The following is a 26,270-nucleotide window of genomic DNA, read 5'->3' as shown; positions in this document are numbered from 1 at the left end:
TTATGATAGGTCTCTTGTTGGGTGAAAATTCAAATATGTTGTTCTTATTATTTCATGGTGTATTTTTTTTGGAAATTGCTAACAGTAGGAGGGACGCCCATGTGCATTCTATGTCCCCTATTTTATAATTTATTCTACATTAACTTTAACTTTAATTGTTAATCTATTTAGTTATTTTATGAAAACTAGGGTGTTAGAAATAGGTATTAATGATTTTGGGCCATTAGACTCCTCTTTGCACTTAATCATTTGTTTGCAGCCCAATTCTATTTGCATACCTTTTGTCTTTAGAGTTTTTTATTATCATAGTCAGGTATTAGATTTAGGTAAATAAATATAACGGTAAGATTTTCAAAATAGGTTTTATATTATTAGGTTATTTAATTCAATTTAGTTTAATTACAAAAAATAAAAAATACAAAAAAATTTAATTCATTTGTTTATGTTAGATACTTAGATTTAATTAATTTAATTTCTTAAAGATTTTCGTCAAGATATTTAAAAATACAAAAATAGCTTGTTTATTTTAATTTTCTTTTAGAGTTTAATATGCTTATCTTAATTAATAATTGTTAATATTTTCATCATTTCTCATGCATCAGTTTATATACCTGTACTAACACCTTTTTGACTTTTGTGAGGAGCTACCATCTTGAGCATTGGGCTATTTGGCAGACGCTTATAATTTTATTTTGTATTATTTATCTTTTAATTTTTATTTCGGGTTTGTAATAATTTTTATCCCTATCAGTTTGAATCTATAATCCCCATCCCCGAGGCCTTGTAATAGCGTAGGACTTTACTTTTCGCTTTTACTTTTTGCACCATATAAACTGCTATATTGACTGTTAGATGTATGCTTAGGATTGTATGGAAAGATAAATTAACTGAATCGTTAGCTCACTAACCACAAGATTAACGTAACTGAATCCAACACACTTGCACCCACTCACCTCTAGGGTACGCCCCTCTTGGTTGCCTTACGAATTAAAAGGTCGTGTCCCTCGAAATGTAGAGGTACCCATTAGCAAAGGTCCCTCAATATAAAATCGTCACTAAGTCCCTCGATGACCCTCGAATGTTGCCTACGAAAAAGTGACGATTGTCCCTCCGAATATTACTAAAGGTACCTCTACCCGTTGCCTTCAACGACCTCGATGACCCTTCAATGACCCGCACGTCCAATATAACAAGGACTACCTACTTCTATATAGTATGGATAGTCCTGGGAACTTTAAAAATTACAGAAAAAGATCAATCAATTAGGGTAGTGCTCTTAAACTGCCTAGCTCAATAAAAACATCTTTTCAATATTCTTTCAAAAAAACTAAGGCTACGCATTTACGCTAAAGTCCTTATACTCCTTTTCAACTCAAAGCAAACAAACATGAGCTAAGCAAGTTAAGAGCCCGTAGATAACTACGGATGAAAAGGGTGCTTGCACCTTCCCTTTTCATAACTTACCCCCCGAGCCCGTTTTTTTTCAAAAAGGTCTTTTTCTGTACTTTTTACCTTTCCTAACATTGGACAAAATAAAAGTCGGTGGCGACTCATGCTCACCGCAACATTGTTGCATCTATTAAAAATAAAGTCAGTTCACCGAGTTACAGAACTGGCGACTCTGCTGGGGATTCTTTAAGAGGGGTTTACCTTAGGGCTTAGTTCATTATAAATGTTTTTAATTGTTTGTTTGTGTGCTTTATTTTTAAAGGTAATGCTTGGTGGCCACCGTTAGTGCGATGCTTTGGTTTGTCCTGATGGCCCTTGAAAGTGATCGAGGAGACATTTGGCTGCCGTGTGGTGTCATTAAACACTAATTCGCCTTTAGAACCTTAGTTGAACTTGACTTTGGCCTATAGGAAGTAGCGAGATGGCTGGCTTTGGATTCCTGACTGAAGCCGGTTGATACTCGATGCTACACTCATTGAGATTGGACTCTAGGGATGTTTTTGGGCACAAAAGCAGTCGAAATACTCCATTGAGTAAGCGCTCAGATATCTAGGGCAATCAGGTCAAGATTCGAAGAGTCTCTCAGAAGCGTTGGGCAATCAGGGGCATTTGCCCAAGCACAGTTGAAATTACCTCAAACCCTGATCAATCAGAGGCATTGTTCCTAATTTCATGATACTTGGGCATGTTGCTTATAACATCACAAATCTCAGGAAGCCCTCCCGACAGGCATGCTTCAGTAATGCTCCGAAAAACAAGAAAAATGTCCCACGACTGACTCAGTTGGCTAAAACGCCAATGTGTACAAGGGGCATGACATGTTATTATCCAATTCATCTGGGGAAGTCAAGTCGAGATTCAAATAATCTCTCAAAGGCGCTGAACAGACATGGATTTATTTTCCCCGCCAAACATTGCTACAATTTGTTGGCGTCATTAACAACATTGTGCATCCATACATCATGCATCTAACTCCATGCCTCATATATTGTATCATGGTGAACACAAACATAACATGCGAAGATTCTCATTTATTTTGAGAGTTTCATACTACGATGCAATACGTACATCATGTCATCGCATAAAACTAACTTTACCTTTCAGGTTGACCAACTGGCCAGGAAAATAGCATCAACAAAACCAATTTCTATCAAATATACAGTCTGGAAGCTTGAACCCCAGATTCTCAACAGATATGTTCCGGAAGCTTGAACCCCGGATAATATGAATTCTACGACAGAAACGTTCCGGAAGCATGAACCCCGGATGTTCTGGAATCTACAGCAGATATGTTTCGGAAGCTTGAACCCCGAATGATCTGAATTCTACAACAGATATGTTCCGGAAGCTTGAACCCCGGATAATCTGAAATCTACGACAGAAACGTTCCGGAAGCATGAACCCCGGATGTTTTGAAATCTACGACAGATATGTTTCGGAAGCTTGAACCCCGAATGATCTGAATTCTACAACAGATATGTTCCGGAAGCTTGAACCCCGGATAATCTGAATTCTACGACAGAAACGTTCCGGAAGCATGAACCCCGGATGTTCTGAAATCTACAGCAGATGTTTCGGAAGCTTGAACCCCGAATGATCTGAATTCTACAACAGATATGTTCCGGAAGCTTGAACCCCGGATAATCTGAAATCTACGACAGAAACGTTCCGGAAGCATGAACCCCGAATGTTCTGAAAACTACGACAGATATGTTTCGGAAGCTTGAACCCCGAATGATCTGAATTTTACAACAAATATGTTCCGGAAGCTTGAACCCCGGATAGTCTGAATTCTACGACAGAAACATTCCGGAAGCCTGAACCCCGGATGTTCTGAAATCTACGGCAGATATGTTTCGGAAGCTTGAACCCCGAATGATCTGAATTCTACAACAGATATGTTCCGGAAGCTTGAACCCCGGATAATCTGAATTCTACGACAGAAACATTCCGGAAGCCTGAACCCCGGATGTTCTGAAATCTACGGCAGATATGTTTCGGAAGCTTGAACCCCGAATGATCTGAATTCTACAACAGATATGTTTCGGAAGCTTGAACCCTGGATAATCTGAATTCTACAACGGAAACGTTCTGGAAGCCTGAACCCCGGATGTTCTGAAATCTACGGCAGATATGTTTCGAAAGCCTGAACCCCGATTGATCTGAATTCTATGGTAGATGTTTCGGAAGCTCGAACCCCGAACATCTATGAATCTCTATTCCAGATATACGTTTGGAAGCTTGAACCCCAAACATTCTGAGGATCTATCATATACGCGCCATGGGAAGCATGACCCCCCAGGTTGCTGACAAGCATCTCAGTTAGGTGGCATCTCTAAGCCTATCTCAGACAGTTCTCTGTCAACCTCCGGATGGCATCTTTAAGCCCATCTCGTACAAAAGTCCCTCCATCAACAAGGGCAAATTTCTGGGTATTCTAGTGTTCAATCCTCTTCCACCTTCAGATTCCGATAGGCACACAAGCCAATCTACATCCTCAGGTTTAAGAAGATTGAACAGGGGCAGCTGTCATACCCCAAAATTTGCCCACACTTTTCAAAAATTCAAAACTATTTCAAAAATTGGGTTTTTATAAAATCTAGGTTTCATTTACATTGATATCCTGATTTTTATAAATATTCGATTTAAAATCTATTTTAAAATATAATAGTTTACTCTTAAATTGTTATATTTTAAATAGCAAAATATTGATTGATGCTTCTTAAACTTTCAATTGGCTTTATATTTCAAATAACTAATATAGCACAATTGGTAAGGAGATAAAATTTGCAAGTGCAAGGTTTCGGGTTCGAATCTCACTTCTGACAGTTTTCCCTTTCATTTTGTTTCTACCTTAGTTTTAATTTTATTTTTCATTTATATTCAAAAAACACAAAAAAATAAATGTTTTTTTTATTATTCATTTAAATATTAATTTCATTCCTTATTTAAAAAAAAATCACAAAAAAATTAGTTTGTCTTTTATTTTATGTTTGCACTTACACTATGTTTGAATAGTAATAAAACAAAAAAAAAAAGAAAAAAAAAAAAGAAAAGAAAATATGACAGCAAGGCCATTCATGTCCAGAGTAATAATACCGACAAAGTTGTCTCCTTTCCAAAACAATATCAAGACAAAAATCTTCAAATATTAAAAGGGATTAATCATGGTTGACTAGGTTCATTATATCCATTAATATTCTGTTTGATACTGTTGGTGACATATCCGTGAGATTATAAAAAACACTAACCACCTCTCATTCAGTGGAGGAACGTACATACACTCACTTAGTGATAACCTTTGTTTTTTTAACCCACTCTTACTCACACACCAAGAACTAACCCTCATTCCTCCACCGTCACTCTCGCCACATTCACAAACTTTACCATCTCTCAAAACCAATTCAACACCATAATGACATCTTGTTTTTAACACCAACTCTCTAAAATACCTTTTTCACATTGACTTCACTAACCTTTGACATAAGACAACAAAAAAATACACTCACAAAAAAACCATATTTATCATCATTCTAACAAACACATAAGGTTTTAAATAATTAATGGTGAATCAAAGATTCATAGTTTGGTTTGTATTATTGCTATTATTTTTTTGTTGTTTTTCAGGTTTGAGAACCAAAGAGTAGCCAAACCATTAACAAGAAGCCATCAACTCATATCAAAATTTCAGCAGAAAAAAAAAGAGAATAAACAATAAGAATCCGGATCCATCAATATCGGAAACACCCTTAACGGCGGCGAAACCGTGCAGCCCCGACGCACCACCACCTTCGATCGAGCAAGGCAACCGCATACCTCTTTTCCGATCAACGCAGCCATCACCACTGCTCCGATCCACAACCATCCGACGCTGCCAAAAAACTGCCGGTATCACTATCACCTCTTTTTTTTTGTTTGGCTGATTATTTATTTCAATTTGTTGATAATATTATGTGAGGTGATAATGTTGTGTTGTTCTTTGAGAAAAGTGAAGAAGAATCTTGTTCTAATTTTTCTATGCCTTGTTATTCTCTAAATTTTTCTATGCTTATCCTTTTTTTTTTATTAATAATTTCCAAGCCAATAGTCATTTTATGATAGGTCTCTTGTTGGGTGAAAATTCAAATATGTTGTTCTTATTATTTCATGGTGTATTTTTTTTGGAAATTGCTAACAGTAGGAGGGACGCCCATGTGCATTCTATGTCCCCTATTTTATAATTTATTCTACATTAACTTTAACTTTAATTGTTAATCTATTTAGTTATTTTATGAAAACTAGGGTGTTAGAAATAGGTATTAATGATTTTGGGCCATTAGACTCCTCTTTGCACTTAATCATTTGTTTGCAGCCCAATTCTATTTGCATACCTTTTGTCTTTAGAGTTTTTTATTATCATAGTCAGGTATTAGATTTAGGTAAATAAATATAACGGTAAGATTTTCAAAATAGGTTTTATATTATTAGGTTATTTAATTCAATTTAGTTTAATTACAAAAAATAAAAAATACAAAAAAATTTAATTCATTTGTTTATGTTAGATACTTAGATTTAATTAATTTAATTTCTTAAAGATTTTCGTCAAGATATTTAAAAATACAAAAATAGCTTGTTTATTTTAATTTTCTTTTAGAGTTTAATATGCTTATCTTAATTAATAATTGTTAATATTTTCATCATTTCTCATGCATCAGTTTATATACCTGTACTAACACCTTTTTGACTTTTGTGAGGAGCTACCATCTTGAGCATTGGGCTATTTGGCAGACGCTTATAATTTTATTTTGTATTATTTATCTTTTAATTTTTATTTCGGGTTTGTAATAATTTTTATCCCTATCAGTTTGAATCTGTAATCCCCTCCCCGAAGCCATGTAATAGCGTAGGAATTTTACTTTTCCGCATTTTAAATTCCTGTACATATTTAACTGTTAGTAATTAGGCGTGTATGGTAAGATTAAAAACAATCGTAGTTCACCTTAATTCAAGATAAGATAATCGAATCTAACTCACTTGCACTCACTCACCCCTAGGGTACGCCTCTCTTTGGTTGCCTTCGATTATAAGGTCGTGTCCCTCGAAATGTAGAGGTACCCATTAGCAAAAGTCCCTCCATTAAAAATCATCGCAAAGATCATAAGTCTGTCGATGACCCACGATGTTGCCTACGATGATATGATCTAGTCCCTCGAATGGTTGCCTACGAAACGATGATTGTCCCTCCGAATATTGCTAAAGGTACCTCTACCTGTTGTCTTCAACGACCTCGATGACCCTTCGATGACCCGCACGTCCAATATAACAAGGATTTCCTACTTCTATATAGTATGGATAATTCCAGGAACCGTAAAAGGTATAGAAAAAGACCAACTATTTAGGGTAGTGCTCTTAGTATGCCTAGCTCAATAAAAAACATATTTTCAAAATTCTTTCGAAAAACTAAGGCTACGCATTTACGCTAAAGTCCTTATGCTTCTTTCAAAACAAACAAACAATATGAGCTAAGCAAGTTAAGAGCCCGTAGATAACTACGGATGAAAAGGGTGCTTACACCTTCCCTTTTCATAACTTACCCCCCGAGCCCGTTTCTTTTTAAAAGAGGTCTTTTTCTGTACTTTTTACCTTTCCTAACATTGGACAAAATAAAAGTCGGTGGCGACTCATGCTCACCGCAACATTGTTGCATATATAAAAATAAAAGTCAGTTCACCGAGTTACAGAACTGGCGACTCTGCTGGGGATTCTTTAAGAGGGGTTTACCTTAGGGCTTAGTTCATTATAAATGTTTTTAATTGTTTGTTTGTGTGCTTTATTTTTAAAGGTAATGCTTGGGTTTGTTATTGTGTGAAAGATCCTATACCCGGATCTAGTGTTCCTTAGGTATGTGGCAATAGACCAAGGAGACTGTACGACATGTATCGATATGGTTGATCTGGTGGCCACCGTTAGTGCGATGCTTTGGTTTGTCCTGATGGCCCTTGAAAGTGATCGAGGAGACATTTGGCTGCCGTGTGGTGTCATTAAACACTAATTCGCCTTTAGAACCTTAGTTGAACTTGACTTTGGCCTATAGGAAGTAGCGAGATGGCTGGCTTTGGATTCCTGACTGAAGCCGGTTGATACTCGATGCTACACTCATTGAGATTGGACTCTAGGGATGTTTTTGGCTGGCCGATCGAGTGCCATGTTGAGATAATGCCCGCGAGAAAGATCAAAGATATGAGCACCATAGAACCCGGTTACTATCTAGGACAGGTTGAACCAACTAAACTTCAGTGGGGAGGGTACTTACCTTTGAACTTCATGCAAGCCTTTAAACCTAAGGCTACTTGTGTGACTTGTTTGTATTCATTATCTAACCGTTTGGTTTCCTTGCAGGATTTGTTTATACACTAACCGTTTGGTTTCCTCGCAGGATTTGTTTATATCCTAACCATTTGGTTTCCTCGCAGGGTTTGTTTATACCCTAACTGTTTGGCTTCCTTGCAGGATTTGTGTGTACACTAACAACTTGAACTCTTTATAGGACTTACTCGTCCTCATCACCTAACTAACCTTTTTCAAGGATCTCAAGTATTTAGGGCGCACAATTCCAGGTGCTATCATCAAGAGCCAGATTCCTAACAAGGGGCAAGAGGATTTATTTTCCTCTAGCCAGATACCTTCAAACTCAAAGGTACAGTTCCTATCAAGGGGCAAGAGGATTTATTTTCCTTTAGCCATATGCCTTTAAAAGTAACATACCCTGAATCAGAGGCTATGACCCACTGGATATGGTGAGCTTGATTCATAAAAAAGGACGTTCAAAGATGGAAGTCAAAGTTCTTCAACAAAGCTGCAACTACATTTCAATGTTGCAAAATAAATTCCATAAAGATCCTTGAAAACATTGCATAAGCATTTACATACATATCATTGCATAACAGGTTTCCAGACAACGGGTTTCTCATCTTCTTCCTCAAATCCCTAAAGCTGGATACTCACAACTCATGTGTGGCTTCATCAGAATCCTCTCTCTAGAAGTAATCTACAAGTTCAGATAAGAACGCTTGGTTTGGTTTCCTCTCTGGGGCACTTGGTCAGTCGATCAATAATTGCCAACCAGTCTGAGATAAGGTACAAGACCTGATTGATGCAAAGGCTATCATATTCACACCTGCAGGCCAGATTTGAAGTTCTCCTTCGACTCAATGGACCTTCTGAAGCAATAAGTCCATACGGAGAAAATCTCCTCAATGTTGGCAATTCGTAATTTCTCATGCATTTTCATGCATAATCTTTCTTGTTCTTGTTCAATACTGTCTATATGCAATACTTGTTTGTTTTTGAACTATAATAACGATGCATTGGATATGTTTGTCTTGAAAAAATCCATTCTCTCTCGCTCTAATATGTTTTTCTTTGCTTGTGATACCAAACTCTCAGTGATAAAGCATGATGACTCTGAAGGGAGAATGACGAACATATAATACCCATAATCTTAAATGGTGTGCTTTCGAGTAAAACCCTGTTGATGATGTACAGGCATTGTTTCAAATCCAAACACTGGAGATATAAGGAAGTTAATCCCTTGACAACCCCTTTGAGCCTTGAAGTAGGAGTTTCTTTTCTATACGAAAAAACCCTCACATTTAACCTAGGGGTAGGGTAGTGTTCAGTTAATCTGATTGAGCGTTCAAAATTCATCAGGAGCATGCATCTAAAGATACAACAATGGTTATCTTTCAAAAGGTTGAGGAAATTCAATACCAAAATGGTTATCCCTCGTCAACCAAGAAATGAGGCAATCACAATATTTCTAACAAATCAAAGATGTCTCAGGATCATACGACTTGTTCAAAAAAAAAGAGAAAAAATGAATCAAATAGAAAAAGAGAAAAGAAAGCCCGCCAAGTCAAAAAAACTTGAAAACCAGCGACTAAGGCAGAAATTAGGGCATCCCGCTGGACATCAAAATCATAATTCAAAAGAATTTGTCCTGGCAAAAGTTAGGGAAACAAAAAAGAGATCCTCAACAAAAGGGCAAGGTCGTGTGACTATAAATTCAAAGAACAAGTCGTGTGATCAGACACAAAATATGAAAGGTAAAGTGACTGTCATGTCCAAATATCTAATTGATTCCTCAATCGTCTCAAACTCCTCTTGAAGGATGAATACTCGCATCGAGTTAACTGAACTTAGGTTGGAGAACATCACGAAGGGGGTGGGCACCAATATAATTTTGAGCCTAAAAATCTTTTTTTCCTAAAACCGTGAACCTGGCCACGTTACAACCCACAAAAGTCCTAATTGAAGCAGGGTTAATTCGAAAGCATACTGTAAACGCGAATACGGTAAACTGACTCCTAGGAGTTTTTGCTAAACGCTTGAGTTGGTATCGCACCACCTTTCATAAAAAAATTGATGTTTTAACATCCTTTCAAAAATTTCTTCTTCTAAACTTTAAGACAAACATGAACTTTGCATTAGAATTATATTTCTCATAATAAACATTCTTGCATATGAACAAGTACTTGACACCAGGAAAGCTTCCATCATGAACTGCAGATGAAAATTTTAATCCTTTCAAGGGACAAGTTGTCTTTAGAACTCCGTTGAGTTTGAGCGAGAATATCTCAAATTCTGATCACCTTCAGGGGCACAAAAGCAGTTGGATACTCCGTTGAGTAATAGTTCAGTCAATCTGCGGCAATCAGGTCAAGATTCAAAGGATCTCTTAGAAGTGTTGAACAATCAGGGGCATTCACCCAAGCATAGTTGAAAAATACCTCCGACTCGGATTAATAAAGGGCATTGTTCCTAATTTCATGATACTTGGGCATGTTGCTTATAACATCACAAATCTCAGGAAGCCCTCCCGACAGGCATGCTTCAGTAATGCTCCGAAAAACAAGAAAAATGTCCCACGACTGACTCAGTTGGCTAAAACGCCAATGTGTACAAGGGGCATGACATGTTATTATCCAATTCATCTGGGGAAGTCAAGTCGAGATTCAAATAATCTCTCAAAGGCGCTGAACAGACATGGATTTATTTTCCCCGCCAAACATTGCTACAATTTGTTGGCGTCATTAACAACATTGTGCATCCACACATCATGCATCTAACTCCATGCCTCATATATTGTATCATGGTGAACACAAACATAACATGCGAAGATTCTCATTTATTTTGAGAGTTTCATACTACGATGCAATACGTACATCATGTCATCGCATAAAACTAACTTTACCTTTCAGGTTGACCAACTGGCCAGGAAAATAGCATCAACAAAACCAATTTCTATCAAATATACAGTCTGGAAGCTTGAACCCCAGATTCTCAACAGATATGTTCCGGAAGCTTGAACCCCGGATAATATGAATTCTACGACAGAAACGTTCCGGAAGCATGAACCCCGGATGTTCTGGAATCTACAGCAGATATGTTTCGGAAGCTTGAACCCCGAATGATCTGAATTCTACAACAGATATGTTCCGGAAGCTTGAACCCCGGATAATCTGAAATCTACGACAGAAACGTTCCGGAAGCATGAACCCCGGATGTTTTGAAATCTACGACAGATATGTTTCGGAAGCTTGAACCCCGAATGATCTGAATTCTACAACAGATATGTTCCGGAAGCTTGAACCCCGGATAATCTGAATTCTACGACAGAAACGTTCCGGAAGCATGAACCCCGGATGTTCTGAAATCTACAGCAGATGTTTCGGAAGCTTGAACCCCGAATGATCTGAATTCTACAACAGATATGTTCCGGAAGCTTGAACCCCGGATAATCTGAAATCTACGACAGAAACGTTCCGGAAGCATGAACCCCGAATGTTCTGAAAACTACGACAGATATGTTTCGGAAGCTTGAACCCCGAATGAACTGAATTTTACAACAAATATGTTCCGGAAGCTTGAACCCCGGATAGTCTGAATTCTACGACAGAAACATTCCGGAAGCCTGAACCCCGGATGTTCTGAAATCTACGGCAGATATGTTTCGGAAGCTTGAACCCCGAATGATCTGAATTCTACAACAGATATGTTCCGGAAGCTTGAACCCCGGATAATCTGAATTCTACGACAGAAACATTCCGGAAGCCTGAACCCCGGATGTTCTGAAATCTACGGCAGATATGTTTCGGAAGCTTGAACCCCGAATGATCTGAATTCTACAACAGATATGTTTCGGAAGCTTGAACCCTGGATAATCTGAATTCTACAACGGAAACGTTCTGGAAGCCTGAACCCCGGATGTTCTGAAATCTACGGCAGATATGTTTCGAAAGCCTGAACCCCGATTGATCTGAATTCTATGGTAGATGTTTCGGAAGCTCGAACCCCGAACATCTATGAATCTCTATTCCAGATATACGTTTGGAAGCTTGAACCCCAAACATTCTGAAGATCTATCATATACGCGCCATGGGAAGCATGACCCCCCAGGTTGCTGACAAGCATCTCAGTTAGGTGGCATCTCTAAGCCTATCTCAGACAGTTCTCTGTCAACCTCCGGATGGCATCTTTAAGCCCATCTCGTACAAAAGTCCCTCCATCAACAAGGGCAAATTTCTGGGTATTCTAGTGTTCAATCCTCTTCCACCTTCAGATTCCGATAGGCACACAAGCCAATCTACATCCTCAGGTTTAAGAAGATTGAACAGGGGCAGCTGTCATACCCCAAAATTTGCCCACACTTTTCAAAAATTCAAAACTATTTCAAAAATTGGGTTTTTATAAAATCTAGGTTTCATTTACATTGATATCCTGATTTTTATAAATATTCGATTTAAAATCTATTTTAAAATATAATAGTTTACTCTTAAATTGTTATATTTTAAATAGCAAAATATTGATTGATGCTTCTTAAACTTTCAATTGGCTTTATATTTCAAATAACTAATATAGCACAATTGGTAAGGAGATAAAATTTGCAAGTGCAAGGTTTCGGGTTCGAATCTCACTTCTGACAGTTTTCCCTTTCATTTTGTTTCTACCTTAGTTTTAATTTTATTTTTCATTTATATTCAAAAAACACAAAAAAATAAATGTTTTTTTTATTATTCATTTAAATATTAATTTCATTCCTTATTTAAAAAAAAATCAAAAAAAAATTAGTTTGTCTTTTATTTTATGTTTGCACTTACACTATGTTTGAATAGTAATAAAACCAAAAAAAAAAAAAAAGAAAATATGACAGCAAGGCCATTCATGTCCAGAGTAATAATACCGACAAAGTTGTCTCCTTTCCAAAACAATATCAAGACAAAAATCTTCAAATATTAAAAGGGATTAATCATGGTTGACTAGGCTCATTATATCCATTAATATCCTGTTTGATACTGTTGGTGACATATCCGTGAGATTATAAAAAACACTAACCACCTCTCATTCAGTGGAGGAACGTACATACACTCACTTAGTGATAACCTTTGTTTTTTTAACCCACTCTTACTCACACACCAAGAACTAACCCTCATTCCTCCACCGTCACTCTCGCCACATTCACAAACTTTACCATCTCTCAAAACCACTCAACACCATAATGACATCTTGTTTTTAACACCAACTCTCTAAAATACCTTTTTCACATTGACTTCACTAACCTTTGACATAAGACAACAAAAAAATACACTCACAAAAAAACCATATTTATCATCATTCTAACAAACACATAAGGTTTTAAATAATTAATGGTGAATCAAAGATTCATAGTTTGGTTTGTATTATTGCTATTATTTTTTTGTTGTTTTTCAGGTTTGAGAACCAAAGAGTAGCCAAACCATTAACAAGAAGCCATCAACTCATATCAAAATTTCAGCAGAAAAAAAAAAGAGAATAAACAATAAGAATCCGGATCCATCAATATCGGAAACACCCTTAACGGCGGCGAAACCGTGCAGCCCCGACGCACCACCACCTTCGATCGAGCAAGGCAACCGCATACCTCTTTTCCGATCAACGCAGCCATCACCACTGCTCCGATCCACAACCATCCGACGCTGCCGAAAAACTGCCGGTATCACTATCACCTCTTTTTTTTTGTTTGGCTGATTATTTATTTCAATTTGTTGATAATATTATGTGAGGTGATAATGTTGTGTTGTTCTTTGAGAAAAGTGAAGAAGAATCTTGTTCTAATTTTTCTATGCCTTGTTATTCTCTAAATTTTTCTATGCTTATCCTTTTTTTTTTATTAATAATTTCCAAGCCAAGTGTCATTTTATGATAGGTCTCTTGTTGGGTGAAAATTCAAATATGTTGTTCTTATTATTTCATGGTGTATTTTTTTTGGAAATTGCTAACAGTAGGAGGGACGCCCATGTGCATTCTATGTCCCCTATTTTATAATTTATTCTACATTAACTTTAACTTTAATTGTTAATCTATTTAGTTATTTTATGAAAACTAGGGTGTTAGAAATAGGTATTAATGATTTTGGGCCATTAGACTCCTCTTTGCACTTAATCATTTGTTTGCAGCCCAATTCTATTTGCATACCTTTTGTCTTTAGAGTTTTTTATTATCATAGTCAGGTATTAGATTTAGGTAAATAAATATAACGGTAAGATTTTCAAAATAGGTTTTATATTATTAGGTTATTTAATTCAATTTAGTTTAATTACAAAAAATAAAAAATACAAAAAAATTTAATTCATTTGTTTATGTTAGATACTTAGATTTAATTAATTTAATTTCTTAAAGATTTTCGTCAAGATATTTAAAAATACAAAAATAGCTTGTTTATTTTAATTTTCTTTTAGAGTTTAATATGCTTATCTTAATTAATAATTGTTAATATTTTCATCATTTCTCATGCATCAGTTTATATACCTGTACTAACACCTTTTTGACTTTTGTGAGGAGCTACCATCTTGAGCATTGGGCTATTTGGCAGACGCTTATAATTTTATTTTGTATTATTTATCTTTTAATTTTTATTTCGGGTTTGTAATAATTTTTATCCCTATCAGTTTGAATCTGTAATCCCCTCCCCGAAGCCATGTAATAGCGTAGGAATTTTACTTTTCCGCATTTTAAATTCCTGTACATATTTAACTGTTAGTAATTAGGCGTGTATGGTAAGATTAAAAACAATCGTAGTTCACCTTAATTCAAGATAAGATAATCGAATCTAACTCACTTGCACTCACTCACCCCTAGGGTACGCCTCTCTTTGGTTGCCTTCGATTATAAGGTCGTGTCCCTCGAAATGTAGAGGTACCCATTAGCAAAAGTCCCTCCATTAAAAATCATCGCAAAGATCATAAGTCTGTCGATGACCCACGATGTTGCCTACGATGATATGATCTAGTCCCTCGAATGGTTGCCTACGAAACGATGATTGTCCCTACGAATATTGCTAAAGGTACCTCTACCTGTTGTCTTCAACGACCTCGATGACCCTTCGATGACCCGCACGTCCAATATAACAAGGATTTCCTACTTCTATATAGTATGGATAATTCCAGGAACCGTAAAAGGTATAGAAAAAGACCAACTATTTAGGGTAGTGCTCTTAGTGTGCCTAGCTCAATAAAAAACATATTTTCAAAATTCTTTCGAAAAACTAAGGCTACGCATTTACGCTAAAGTCCTTATGCTTCTTTCAAAACAAACAAACAATATGAGCTAAGCAAGTTAAGAGCCCGTAGATAACTACGGATGAAAAGGGTGCTTACACCTTCCCTTTTCATAACTTACCCCCCGAGCCCGTTTCTTTTTAAAAGAGGTCTTTTTCTGTACTTTTTACCTTTCCTAACATTGGACAAAATAAAAGTCGGTGGCGACTCATGCTCACCGCAACATTGTTGCATCTATTAAAAATAAAGTCAGTTCACCGAGTTACATTACCGATGACACAATGTTGGAAAAAAATGGATCTCTTATGTCGGTACTCGTCGGAGGGGATTTAAGTCACAGCTCACAGCTACCTATATTACGAAGCCTAAGAGCAGTCTTGATCTTCCATGAAATAGATATAGTTTTATATCGAAGAAGCAATGAAAGAAGTTTGCAAAGCAACATCGTTATGAGGAATTCAAGGTTAGTACTAGTCTAATTTAACCGATAATATTATGCTAATGAGTTAATAATAATCATATATATTTTTCATTATGATAATAAAAGCGTAAAAGCGAAGTAGGAATACGTAGCAAGGCAAAGAGCATGTAGCCCCATAGATTGTCTCGTGGGGGTTACAGGAAATTGGAGAAAAGAATCATGCTTGAAAAATAATCACAAACAAGAGATAATCGCATCCCATCTCCATCGTCAAGACATGAGAAATGGAAGAGGGATCGATTAAGATTAAATGGAGAGTACACCTCTGAGGCAACAAGAGTAGTTTCCGAGAAAATTGTAAGTATGATTTATTGGACTTATGTTATTTGTTATTTAAATGAGTTGGTAACAATATAAGTAAGTTGCTAATGTTGTGTATGATGAGTTGGTTGAGGCAAATCGTAAAGGCGCATTTGTTACAGAAACACGACATGACATATTAGTAGAAGTAATTAGAACAGATGAGCATGGTGGGCGTGTCTGTGGTGTGGGAGAAGGTGTCGGCTTGAGGTTATTCTTTGGGTCTAAAAAAAAGTACCGAAAGCTCGAAATTCAATGCACAGAAACAAAATATTGAAAATTCGTAGAAGCAATTAGAAGAACAAAAGAGGATGTTAGATAAGGAGAGGGAAAATAGGAAGAAATATATGGGAAGGTTAGAAGAAAAAAGGAGGATGTTAGATGAGGAGAGGAAAAAAGGGAGAAAGATATGAAAAGGTTTCAAGAGTTATATTTGGTATGTGCTTTACTTGAGATTTTAGTGTTTTATCACAAATGTATGATATATATTGTGCTTATTTTTGTTCTAATTGAATATTATGATGTAGAGATTAAGTGAAAGCCTCAAACAAGGCACAAATGAAGATCAAAGTTATGTTGATGGAGATGATGGTCATGATCATGATCAAACTCCAAGTAGAAGTGTTGTACGTCGTGCTTCTATTAAAGGAAGTTGTTCAACCCCTTCCCCCTCCAACCAACTGCAACGAGTTATTGGACCCTAACTCAAATGAAATCACCATGTTATATACAATTGTTGCAAGCATAAATGCATCACAACCTCTCCCGCTAAAGCATTATCCATGTGTGCAGTTATTATATTATAGCCCTAACGATGTAAGGGATTTTCTCGGTGGATATAAGTGGCTGGATGTAGGGATCTTGCAAGTTTGGTGCACGTAAGTATATAGTTGAATATACATGTCATTATAGAATATTATCATTTTTTGTATTTCCTCAATTAATTTATTCATTTTCTATAACCATTTATGTAAATTCACCGTGTTTGTATAGAGTTAAATAAATTGAGTATTTATGGAATCTTGGATCCGCTTTTTATTCGATGAGCGTTTAATTCACCAAGAGAAATTCAAGATTACTTGAAAAAACGGTTAAATGAGGGAGGAAAATAATGTTACTTAGCACCATTTCTCTGTTGGTACGTATTTTTTTAATTGATGATTATGTATTCTATATTTATTTTTGTTTTAGCAAATACTAATAATAAATATGTTCATGTTTGTTCACTGGTCATTGGCAATTGATCGTAATATCATTTAAGACGAATATGATAAACGTACTATGTTCCTTGCATCAACCACTCGACAAGAAAATGAAAGAGATTATTAATTCGTAAGTGTATATATGTTACATTCATTTTCTTTGATATTGTAAGTAATTTAGCATGTAATATCACTAGTAGAAAAAAAGCTTTTTAAGTCGGTTAAAAATGACTTTTTAAGTCGGTTCCGAACCTGACTTAAGAATTGCCGACATAAGAAGTTTTGACTTCTTAGGTCGGATTTAGAACTGACCTAAAAAAATGTTTTAGGTCTGTTAGACAATATTCGACTTAGTAAGTCTAGGCTTTCAAAAAGCTATAATACTATATGTAACTGACTTAAGAAGTTTCTTTCTTAAATCGAATATTCTTAACTGACCTAAAAAGTTGTATTTATTTTTAATACAAGAAATTCACCCTTCGTGCTAACTATCATTTTTAAAATAATTTATTATTCTACATTAATTATTTCTTAATCTAAGGTTAATATCTATTCCAGTTCATCAATTTATCTTATATCTAGAATGAGAAATAAATCTTCAAAAGTCAATTTATTTTCTATACACTACCAACCTTACCAATATCAATTTACTCTAAATAAAATAATATATTCCAACTTTACTCTGTTAACTAACAAATAACAGTAACAACCAAAATGAATCAAAGTCCTTCTGGTGCATTTATATGAGGAAAACTTTAAGTTGAGTTTCATAACAAATGGTTTCAATTTAAACTGGTGACATGTGAAGCTACTTGACTTCCCTATTGATTGGAAGCTTTCATCCTCGATGAACTCTTGTGATAAACTGGTCATGAAGAGAATACTCTATGAAGAGAATGAAAAAGAGAATGAAAAAGAAATGAAATGTCTCATGATGAATTTCTTTTCATTCTATATTCATGCATATATGTATTCACACAACACGTATAAATATTTGGTAAATGGATTAACCACCTGCAAAATAAAGTAGCAGAAAATAATGTTAGCAATTTATATGGTTTATAAGACAACAAGAATATACTAATATATAATAAACTATCAATTTAGTCTCTAAAGTATCGATCTCGATCCGATTCAGTTTCTAAAGTATATTCTACTAAGAAAATATCGTAAATAGAATATAGATTTGTGTACCGTAGTCCAGACAACAATCTTGGTTGCATCCAAATCTTGGGGCAGGTTAAGTGTGAATTGAGAGTATCTTCTCCAAACATTCTGTATCCCATAACAGCACCTCTAGCATAGAGTAAGCTACAAAGTCCGAAGATACAATATAAAAAATCATACATTGTATTAGATAGATTCAAAAGGAGAATTATTCATAACACATTCGTTCGGAATTTTAAACCATGGCTAAAGACGATCTTTGATTAATTGTGCTACTAGTACTGCAGGGAATTTTAAACCATGGCCAACTTCTTCTACGCCGACCCATAACAAATACATAATTGCTAAAACAAGTGCAATAACTCCACCGGCTATCACAGACATGGTAAATAAATGGTTATATTAAGCTCAAATGTTAACCAAAAATCAAGTCACTATTACGCAAAATAAGTGTTACCTGAAATGTAACTAAGAATACTAAGGTCACGGAGCCTAACTGTAGGAAGAACAACCAACGGGGTAATTACAGCAAAGAGTGTTTTCGGATTAAACACAAATACACCTAAATTTAAGTATGCATTTGGAAACAAGAAAGCCAAGTTTTCACCTTCCAAAATTATATACTCAATGCAACAACCCTACGTGACAGCATATAAGAGTGAAACATAGAAAAAGGTATCATGGATTGCTATCTATCTCTTACTAATTGAACGAAGGAAGATATACTTGCATATAAAACGTACAATACTATCTGCAACCATAAAATGGAGGAATCAATGGAAATTGAGACTAGACACCACTGCAACCTCGAAATGCATACAAGAAAAGAGCATAAAGATGAGCATGAAGATCGACTTACTAAAATGGCAATACGTCCAGCAGTACCAAAAGCAGCTTCACAAATGTCAGGATATGTCTCAAGACCAGATTCACTATCCAAGTAGGAACGCAAAAGCAATACAGTATAAAAGGAAAGAAATCCGAAAGTGAACAAGATAGAAAGTCCTACCCATCCACCTTCTTTAGCAGCATAAGGCGTTGAAAGCATTCCTACTCCATAAAGAACACTTATGCCTACAAAATCCATAAATGCACATATTCTCAAATCAACATATCTTAAATTGAACAAAATCAGTACTAAAAGAGCAAGATCTAGCCATGGTTCCATAAATTCGTTACCATTATGCACAGCCTGCCCGAAAGAGCAATTGTATGATAGTTTGACTAATATCATAGCTCTAGTTCTACTAATATCATAGCTCCAAACACAAACACTTGATAACTGATGGACTTATACTAGGCTGGCCACTGTACCCATTCTGAACTCCATGACCCGCAGCAGGAACAACGCCATGACTAAGAGCATTACTTGTTCCAAGACTCCCTAACACCCAACACCGCATTTATTCAGAGACTCGCATCCCTTCTTCACAAGCTCCTGATCCAACCAAAAACCCACACTCAGTTATCAAGCACAAAACAATGTTAAAAAAAGAAGAAAACACATGGTGTACCTGGTCAACACCAAACTCTGGCGGTTGCGTGGGTCTTCCTTGCTTGTTCGAACAACATCGGTAGCGACATGTCTTCCATCTTAATCTCGCCCATCGGAAAATAAAACAAAATGAAATTCTTAATCAATAAACAGGAAAATAAGCTTCACAATTTCCATACGAAACTACCAAACAGCCTGACCTTAGTTCATCTGAGTATTTCCCCCTAAACACGACAAACTCAGAAAAATACTATTCCAAATTTGTTTTCCTTTCTAGCACTTAACACTAGTTCACGCCAATATCAAACAATGCCACATAGGAAACCCTGATTTTAAATCCCCGGTATTCTAAACATTTACCCACAGACACATGGTAAACAACAAATATAAGAAAACTCGGAACAATCAATGTTCATACCCTCTTATTCATCCTCATCATCCTTGTCGATATCTCCACCTCCATCTTCCAATTCTTCTTCATCCTCTCTCTTATCAATATCAAGCTCAACTTCATCTACACCAATAGAATACCAAAAAAGTTAGGGTCCCGATTAGAACCAAAAGAAACACTTAGAAGAGGAAAACATTATGCTGATAATGAAATAGGGGATTAGGGTTCACCTTCGTCGTCAAATATTACGCCTTGGTGAGTGACTGCTGCAAAAGTGGGTGAAGGAATATGAAATCGAACAAGTTTCGGAGCAGGGAACAAGAAATCGAAGCTTTGGAGTAAAGAATGAGAATCGGTATAAAAAAGTTGAAACTGTCGATGTGAAGGGTTAAAAGGGGATAAGGAAAGGTGAATCGAGAGAGATCCAGAAATTGGGGTTTTTTTTCACGGACGAGGAATAATAGGCTTAGGTTGGATTTCACTTTCCGCGTGCAGTCTGACTCTTTACAACAAGTGTTCACGTGAAAATAGAAAATCACTCTATTTCTTATTTAATTAATTTATTATTAAATAAAATTTCTTAGGTCTGGTGGGTGATAAGTGACTTCACAAATAGACTTCTTAAGTCAGTTAATAATTACAGGCGACTTAAGAAATTAAATCTAAATTAATTTTTTTTATTTAATATTTGTTAAGTCCGTTTTAAATGCACCCGACCTAACTAAATTACAAATATTTACGAAATTGCCACCGCGTCACTTCTTAAGTCAGGTGGCAAGTGAATTGACTTAACAACTTCTACTAAAAAGGTATTTTTGCACTAGTGTATGTTTAATTCATATTCAATGTATATTGTTGTGGAGCAAGTGAATATGATAAAAATGTTAGAAGAAAGCCATCATGGATCTCTCCTAAAGTAAATGGCCCGATTAGCCGTTTATTTCATTTACATTCATGTGTGGTTATATTCATGTGTGGTTACATTCATTTGTAGATGAGGATACAACCCGAGAAATATGAGTATGGGCATTACGTCATGAAACACATGTTAAACATTGTCCTTGTCGGTATTATTGATTCATGGGATAAGGTATATATGTCATAATATGTTTACATATATTAAAATATATAAGTTGACTATTGAATTATTATCATGCATGATATTCACTTTTTTTCTCTTTCATATGTAGATGTTTAACGATGTAACCCTATTCCCGGTTGAGGACTTTATCAATCTGCGTAAGCGTTTGGGCGTATATCCATAATATGCTCAAGGGTCCTACTATTTGATTTATTGAGATTTTCTAATGAATTATTTTCTGTATATGATGATGTGAATATTACTTTTGATGCACAATGAATTATTACATATTGCAAATATAATTGTGGCCTTAAGTGCACAATGTTAGCTATTTTTTATGCTCTTTGATGCACATTGTTGATGCACAATGTAGTAAATTCTCTAATATGGTTATAATAGTTACAGGATAAAAAAAGGGAAGAATTTGAGAAGCAGAGAATTGCATATTTAAAATAGAAGAAACTTTTACAACGGTTATAAAACCTAACCGTGATTGTATCGGTGACCAGAATAATATAAATTACAAAATGTTGATGCTGAGAATCGAACCTGAGACCTTTAGATATATCATGAAGTTTGGGTTAACTAACCATTGTGATATGGCACGCGTTTTCTAGAATACAACAACAGTCCCAGGACCGTGATTGTAAGTACTGCATATACAACCACACCCTACATAACAATGTCTGGTCTCGCGTGGTTATATATCTTTCCCAACCGTTATATATCATATTTATATATGTTTTCATTTTATAAGTGTGCTTCTTCTCATTTGATAATATTGACAAATAATCCATTAGAATAATGTGAAAGTATATGGCCGCAAATGTATCACCATATAAATGAACAAGAAATTATATACTTATTATATCTTTCAAAGTCTAAAGTGCACAACATCAAAGTTATATAAATTGGTGATTTGTTTTCTGATCTATAGACAACATTTTTTTATACGTTGCTTATTAAAAACCGTAGTCTTTTCCTCTGTTTTAGGGGCGGTTATGTGTGCGTTGTGTAAATAAAATTATAGAATAAGCTACGATTTACATCTGTTGCTTATTAATAACTGTTTCCTTTTCACATGTTTTGGGGACGATTATTTTATGTTGCTACTTGAAAACCGGGGCTTAAAACTCTAATTAAAACCGTAGACTTTTGATATTTAAGGCGACAATGTTTAGAACCCGTGGGTAGAAATAAAAAATCCACGCTCTAAAGAAATAGGCAACGACTCTTTATTCCATGCATGATAAATCGTCCACTAAAACCTTAGGCAACAATTTTCAACCTTTAGGAGACGTTTTTCGTTGTTGTTGTTTATCGGTATTTTTGGGAAACAATTACTAGTATATAAAGATGGTTACTTGCAGGATCGACTAGTAAATCCCAGGGCATATTTGTGCAAAAATTCTTAGATTTGTTCAAAGTATGCATTAGTTTGATTGCAAAAAAAAAAATTAAAAAAAATTAAAAAACAGGTAAAAGGAAATTATCGTCTCAATCAGGTTGGATGTAAAGTAAAGTAAAAAAGCAAAGGAAAAAAATGAGGAAATAAAATAAATAAGGAAAATTACTTTCATAAAATGTATAAGAAATAAAAAGATGGTACAAGAGATCATACATTTTCTCACAGATTTGTTTCTCTCTATAATGTGGATACTTTAAGTTTTGGAGTGTCGTATATGAATTTGTGACCCCTAATCCTCACACCAAAATTACCTATATATACTACTATATTTGTCATTATTTTCTACAATTGCTATGTGCATGCTCGACATGTATTCTTGTAACGTGGCTTTGAGCCTAGTGGCTTGCTTCCACCTGTTTTCGACACCCAAATACCTATGTGTTGCTGGTATTTGATCTTATTTTTTCGTGAATGAAATAATTGCTTCATAATCAAAATTCGTAGTTGTCGTGTGAAAACCATCACCAAAAATTAGCTAAGTCCAAGACAAAAAACTAGGTCGACTGGAAATAGTCGACTACCATACTAAGTTCTTCATTATAAAGGGATCTTTAACCCATACTCCACTTTCAATGTCAAAAATTGCAGCTAACAGTCGCCTAAACCCATTTTTATTATAGTGTGTAAAGCATAAGAGCTTTATCGTAAAAGCATATGGCTAAATCACTCGCACTAAAATGTTTTTCCAAAGAAAATATCTTCAAAAATATCTTAAAGTTGTGCCAAATGAATTAGGAACTGTCAAAATTGCAAGAGGCAATATTTTGACTTATCTAATTGGTTAGAGCTTTTGTCCAATCGGTGAGATCAGTTCAAAATTGAGCCCCGAATGATTAAGACATCTTCTTATTGATGCACAACGGTTGTATATCTTTTCGTTCCTTTTATAAACTTACAAACGATTATATTTCAAACTTTTAATCGGTTAGGAAAACTTGTCAATCGATTAGATTGCTTTAAAATGTATTTATGGAAAATTCCTTTTGAGCCAACCTCTAGCCTATAAATAGAGGTCCCTTTTCTCATTTCATTTTATCCAGAAACATGTTATGACACCTCCCTCTCTCTAAAGTTGGTTAATGACACAACCATATATTTGTGTTATAAAATAAAATTTAAAAATAAATATTTTTTTATAAAAAATATTTTTTTAAAAAATAACATTATTTTAATAAAAATATATTGTTTACCGTATAAATACGGTAAACAGTATATATGATATAAGTATTTGGTGTCAAATTTGAGTGTCAATGCTCAACCTAAAATATTAGTTATAGTTTGACCTACTATACAATAGATCATGTAAATCATATTTAGATTGAAGAAATGACTTAGATCCATTTAAATTTTTTTTTTTCTGATCTCATTCAATCCATTTCTCTTTGGTTTAAAAAGAAACCTTATTTTAATAATCCTAGTAGTTTCTGCAGAAGAAAAAACCACCTGGTTTAGCAGACAAACTGCATAGTTTCTTTCGTTAAGTTATTAGTCCAAGATCCGCACCACCCGGAGCCAGAACTGAATACTGAGAATCAAGACTAAATTTAGTTGCATTCACATTATCATTTCCTGATAACGTCATCCCAATGACATCATGGATGCCAAGATCTATTTGAATTACAAGACCTATTTGAAGTATGACATATTATAGTAGTAATAATAATAACTGAGTATTATTGAGAATGAGAATGGAGGAGGATCATGGAAAGGCAATGGAGGAGATTTTGAGAGGGTGTGAGTTTGCCAACCAGCTCCAACAATTACTGCTAAACAATAATAGTAATGATTTTACAGAAACAACTTCATTTGTTCAATATCTTGTCAACAACATCATCAATTCCTTTAGCAACGTTCTTTTTCTTTTGGACAAACATGATTTATCCTGCAATTCCATTGCTCCTGTAATAAGACCTGTCGCCGAATTGGAAGAAAGTCGCAAGACTACTTCTTCTGCTACCAGAGCTCCTTACAAAAGAAGGTACCGTTATTTTTATCCTTTCTTCTGCTACCATCTTCTCATCTTTTCGTGACTTGTGAGGTATTTCAGTTGGTTGGGTTGGTATGTATTTTACATAGAGATTCCATAACCTTTTTCGGATGTTTTGTCTGCTTGGTGGTAACGTAACGTCTATACTTAGGGGGTGTCTTATGATTATTATATGCAGTGATCCGGTTGATTTGGAAATCTATGAATGATATAGTATTCTCAAGTAAATTGGTGAAAGTGAAGGACTTGAAAGACAATAACATCATTTTGATTTGGAAATGATATTTTGATAGGTCTGTGGGAAACTCTTGTGCGCCAGGAGTGTCGCCGTCTTCCCTTTGGTGTGTTATTGTTATTCCATTGGCAATCGGTGTCGTTTTATCGTTAGTCCTTGGTTGGACAACTCTAACTTGTGTATTCATTTGGCACTCTTGTTTTGTCCTTCTTAGGGTTTTTTCTTCTCTTTTGTATTGGTGTTAGTTGTTTTCCATATTTTTTTTACTTCTTTTTTGTTTCTGTTTTTGTTGGCTGCTATGTACTCTCTTGTGTTGTCTTTTAGCCCTCTTCCTTTGTTTTCTTGGCTTTTAGTGCCCCAGTTTTATCTATTTATTATATTTACTTTAAAAAAAAACGCTTCAGTTGCTGTCAATGCGGTTGCAGAGAAAACAACATCCGGCACAATTGCAATTGTAGATCATAATTTTAAACCATGGCATATTATATGATAGTCTTTTTGTATAATTAAATGTGATTTCTTAGGTTATTCTTTGGATAATTGGAACTATTATGCATGCAGAAACACTACACGGGAGAAGGTGACAGAAACTCCCTTAGATGATGATGGTCATCAATGGAGAAAGTATGGCCAGAAAAAGATCAACAATTCTCAATACTCAAGGTGAGTATTAATTATTATTAAATTTTATTTCAACTTATTCCAAATAAATCTAGGGTTACTTAACATTTTTATTTTATTTTTCCTATCCAATTTGATATATGCAGGAACTACTACAGGTGTACTCACAAGTATGATCAAAGATGTCTAACAACAAAACAAGTCGAGAGAATTCAACAAAAACCTCCCTTATATAAAACCACCTACTATGGCCACCACACTTGTGGAAACTTGCCCAACCCTCACATCATACATGACCCTAGTGACACTAATTCCTCCGTATTGCTTAGCTTTAACAACACATTCCCAGTTCCAACAAAACAAGACTGTCCCTTTTTATCATCATCTTCTCCTTCCTCACATGATTTAGTGAATAATGACATACTCTTAGACGACAATAATTGCATGCTCTTCACTGATACGTCTTTTGATGATTCTAACTCTACAAGTCATGTTCCTACTCTACCATCAACATTTGAAAATGATCACAAAAATATGAGGCAGTGTGGTTTCTTGTATGATTTTGGGGAGTTTGATGATGATTTCTTTCTCCCTTTTGATGGGTTTTGATAATGATCTATTAATTGAATATCATTTTTTTTGGTTTATAATCCATCCATGAGACTTTGTAAGTTTAATTAATAGTAATTTCTATTATTTTTATAATAAAATATTTTCTAATTTTTTTTTTTTTAAGATTGCAAATATAGTAACAAAATATATAAGTAATGTTAATATATTGCACGGTTTTGTAATTTCTCTTTTGGCGCCCGTTCTTGT

The 26,270-nt window shown here is 35.2% G+C and overlaps 1 protein-coding gene and 1 pseudogene across 1 annotated transcript; one reads left to right on the top strand and one right to left on the bottom strand.

The window, feature by feature from the left end:
- Positions 1-17,963: 17,963 nt before the first annotated feature.
- Positions 17,964-19,576, bottom strand: LOC131641631 (amino acid transporter AVT1C-like; annotated as a pseudogene).
- A 4,720-nt stretch (positions 19,577-24,296) lies between these two features.
- On the top strand, positions 24,297-26,060 carry LOC131641629 (WRKY DNA-binding transcription factor 70-like). The gene is made up of 3 exons (XM_058911929.1): positions 24,297-24,586; positions 25,392-25,493; positions 25,598-26,060. Exons 1-3 carry the CDS (start codon positions 24,297-24,299, stop codon positions 26,058-26,060), a joined length of 855 nt encoding a protein of 284 aa, XP_058767912.1.
- Positions 26,061-26,270: the final 210 nt, after the last annotated feature.

This window comes from Vicia villosa, unplaced genomic scaffold, assembly GCF_029867415.1.
Source record: "Vicia villosa cultivar HV-30 ecotype Madison, WI unplaced genomic scaffold, Vvil1.0 ctg.003892F_1_1, whole genome shotgun sequence".
Lineage (NCBI taxonomy): Eukaryota > Viridiplantae > Streptophyta > Magnoliopsida > Fabales > Fabaceae > Vicia > Vicia villosa.
The sequence above is the reverse complement of the archived record's forward strand: the minus strand, read 5'-3'. Positions and strand labels throughout refer to the sequence as shown.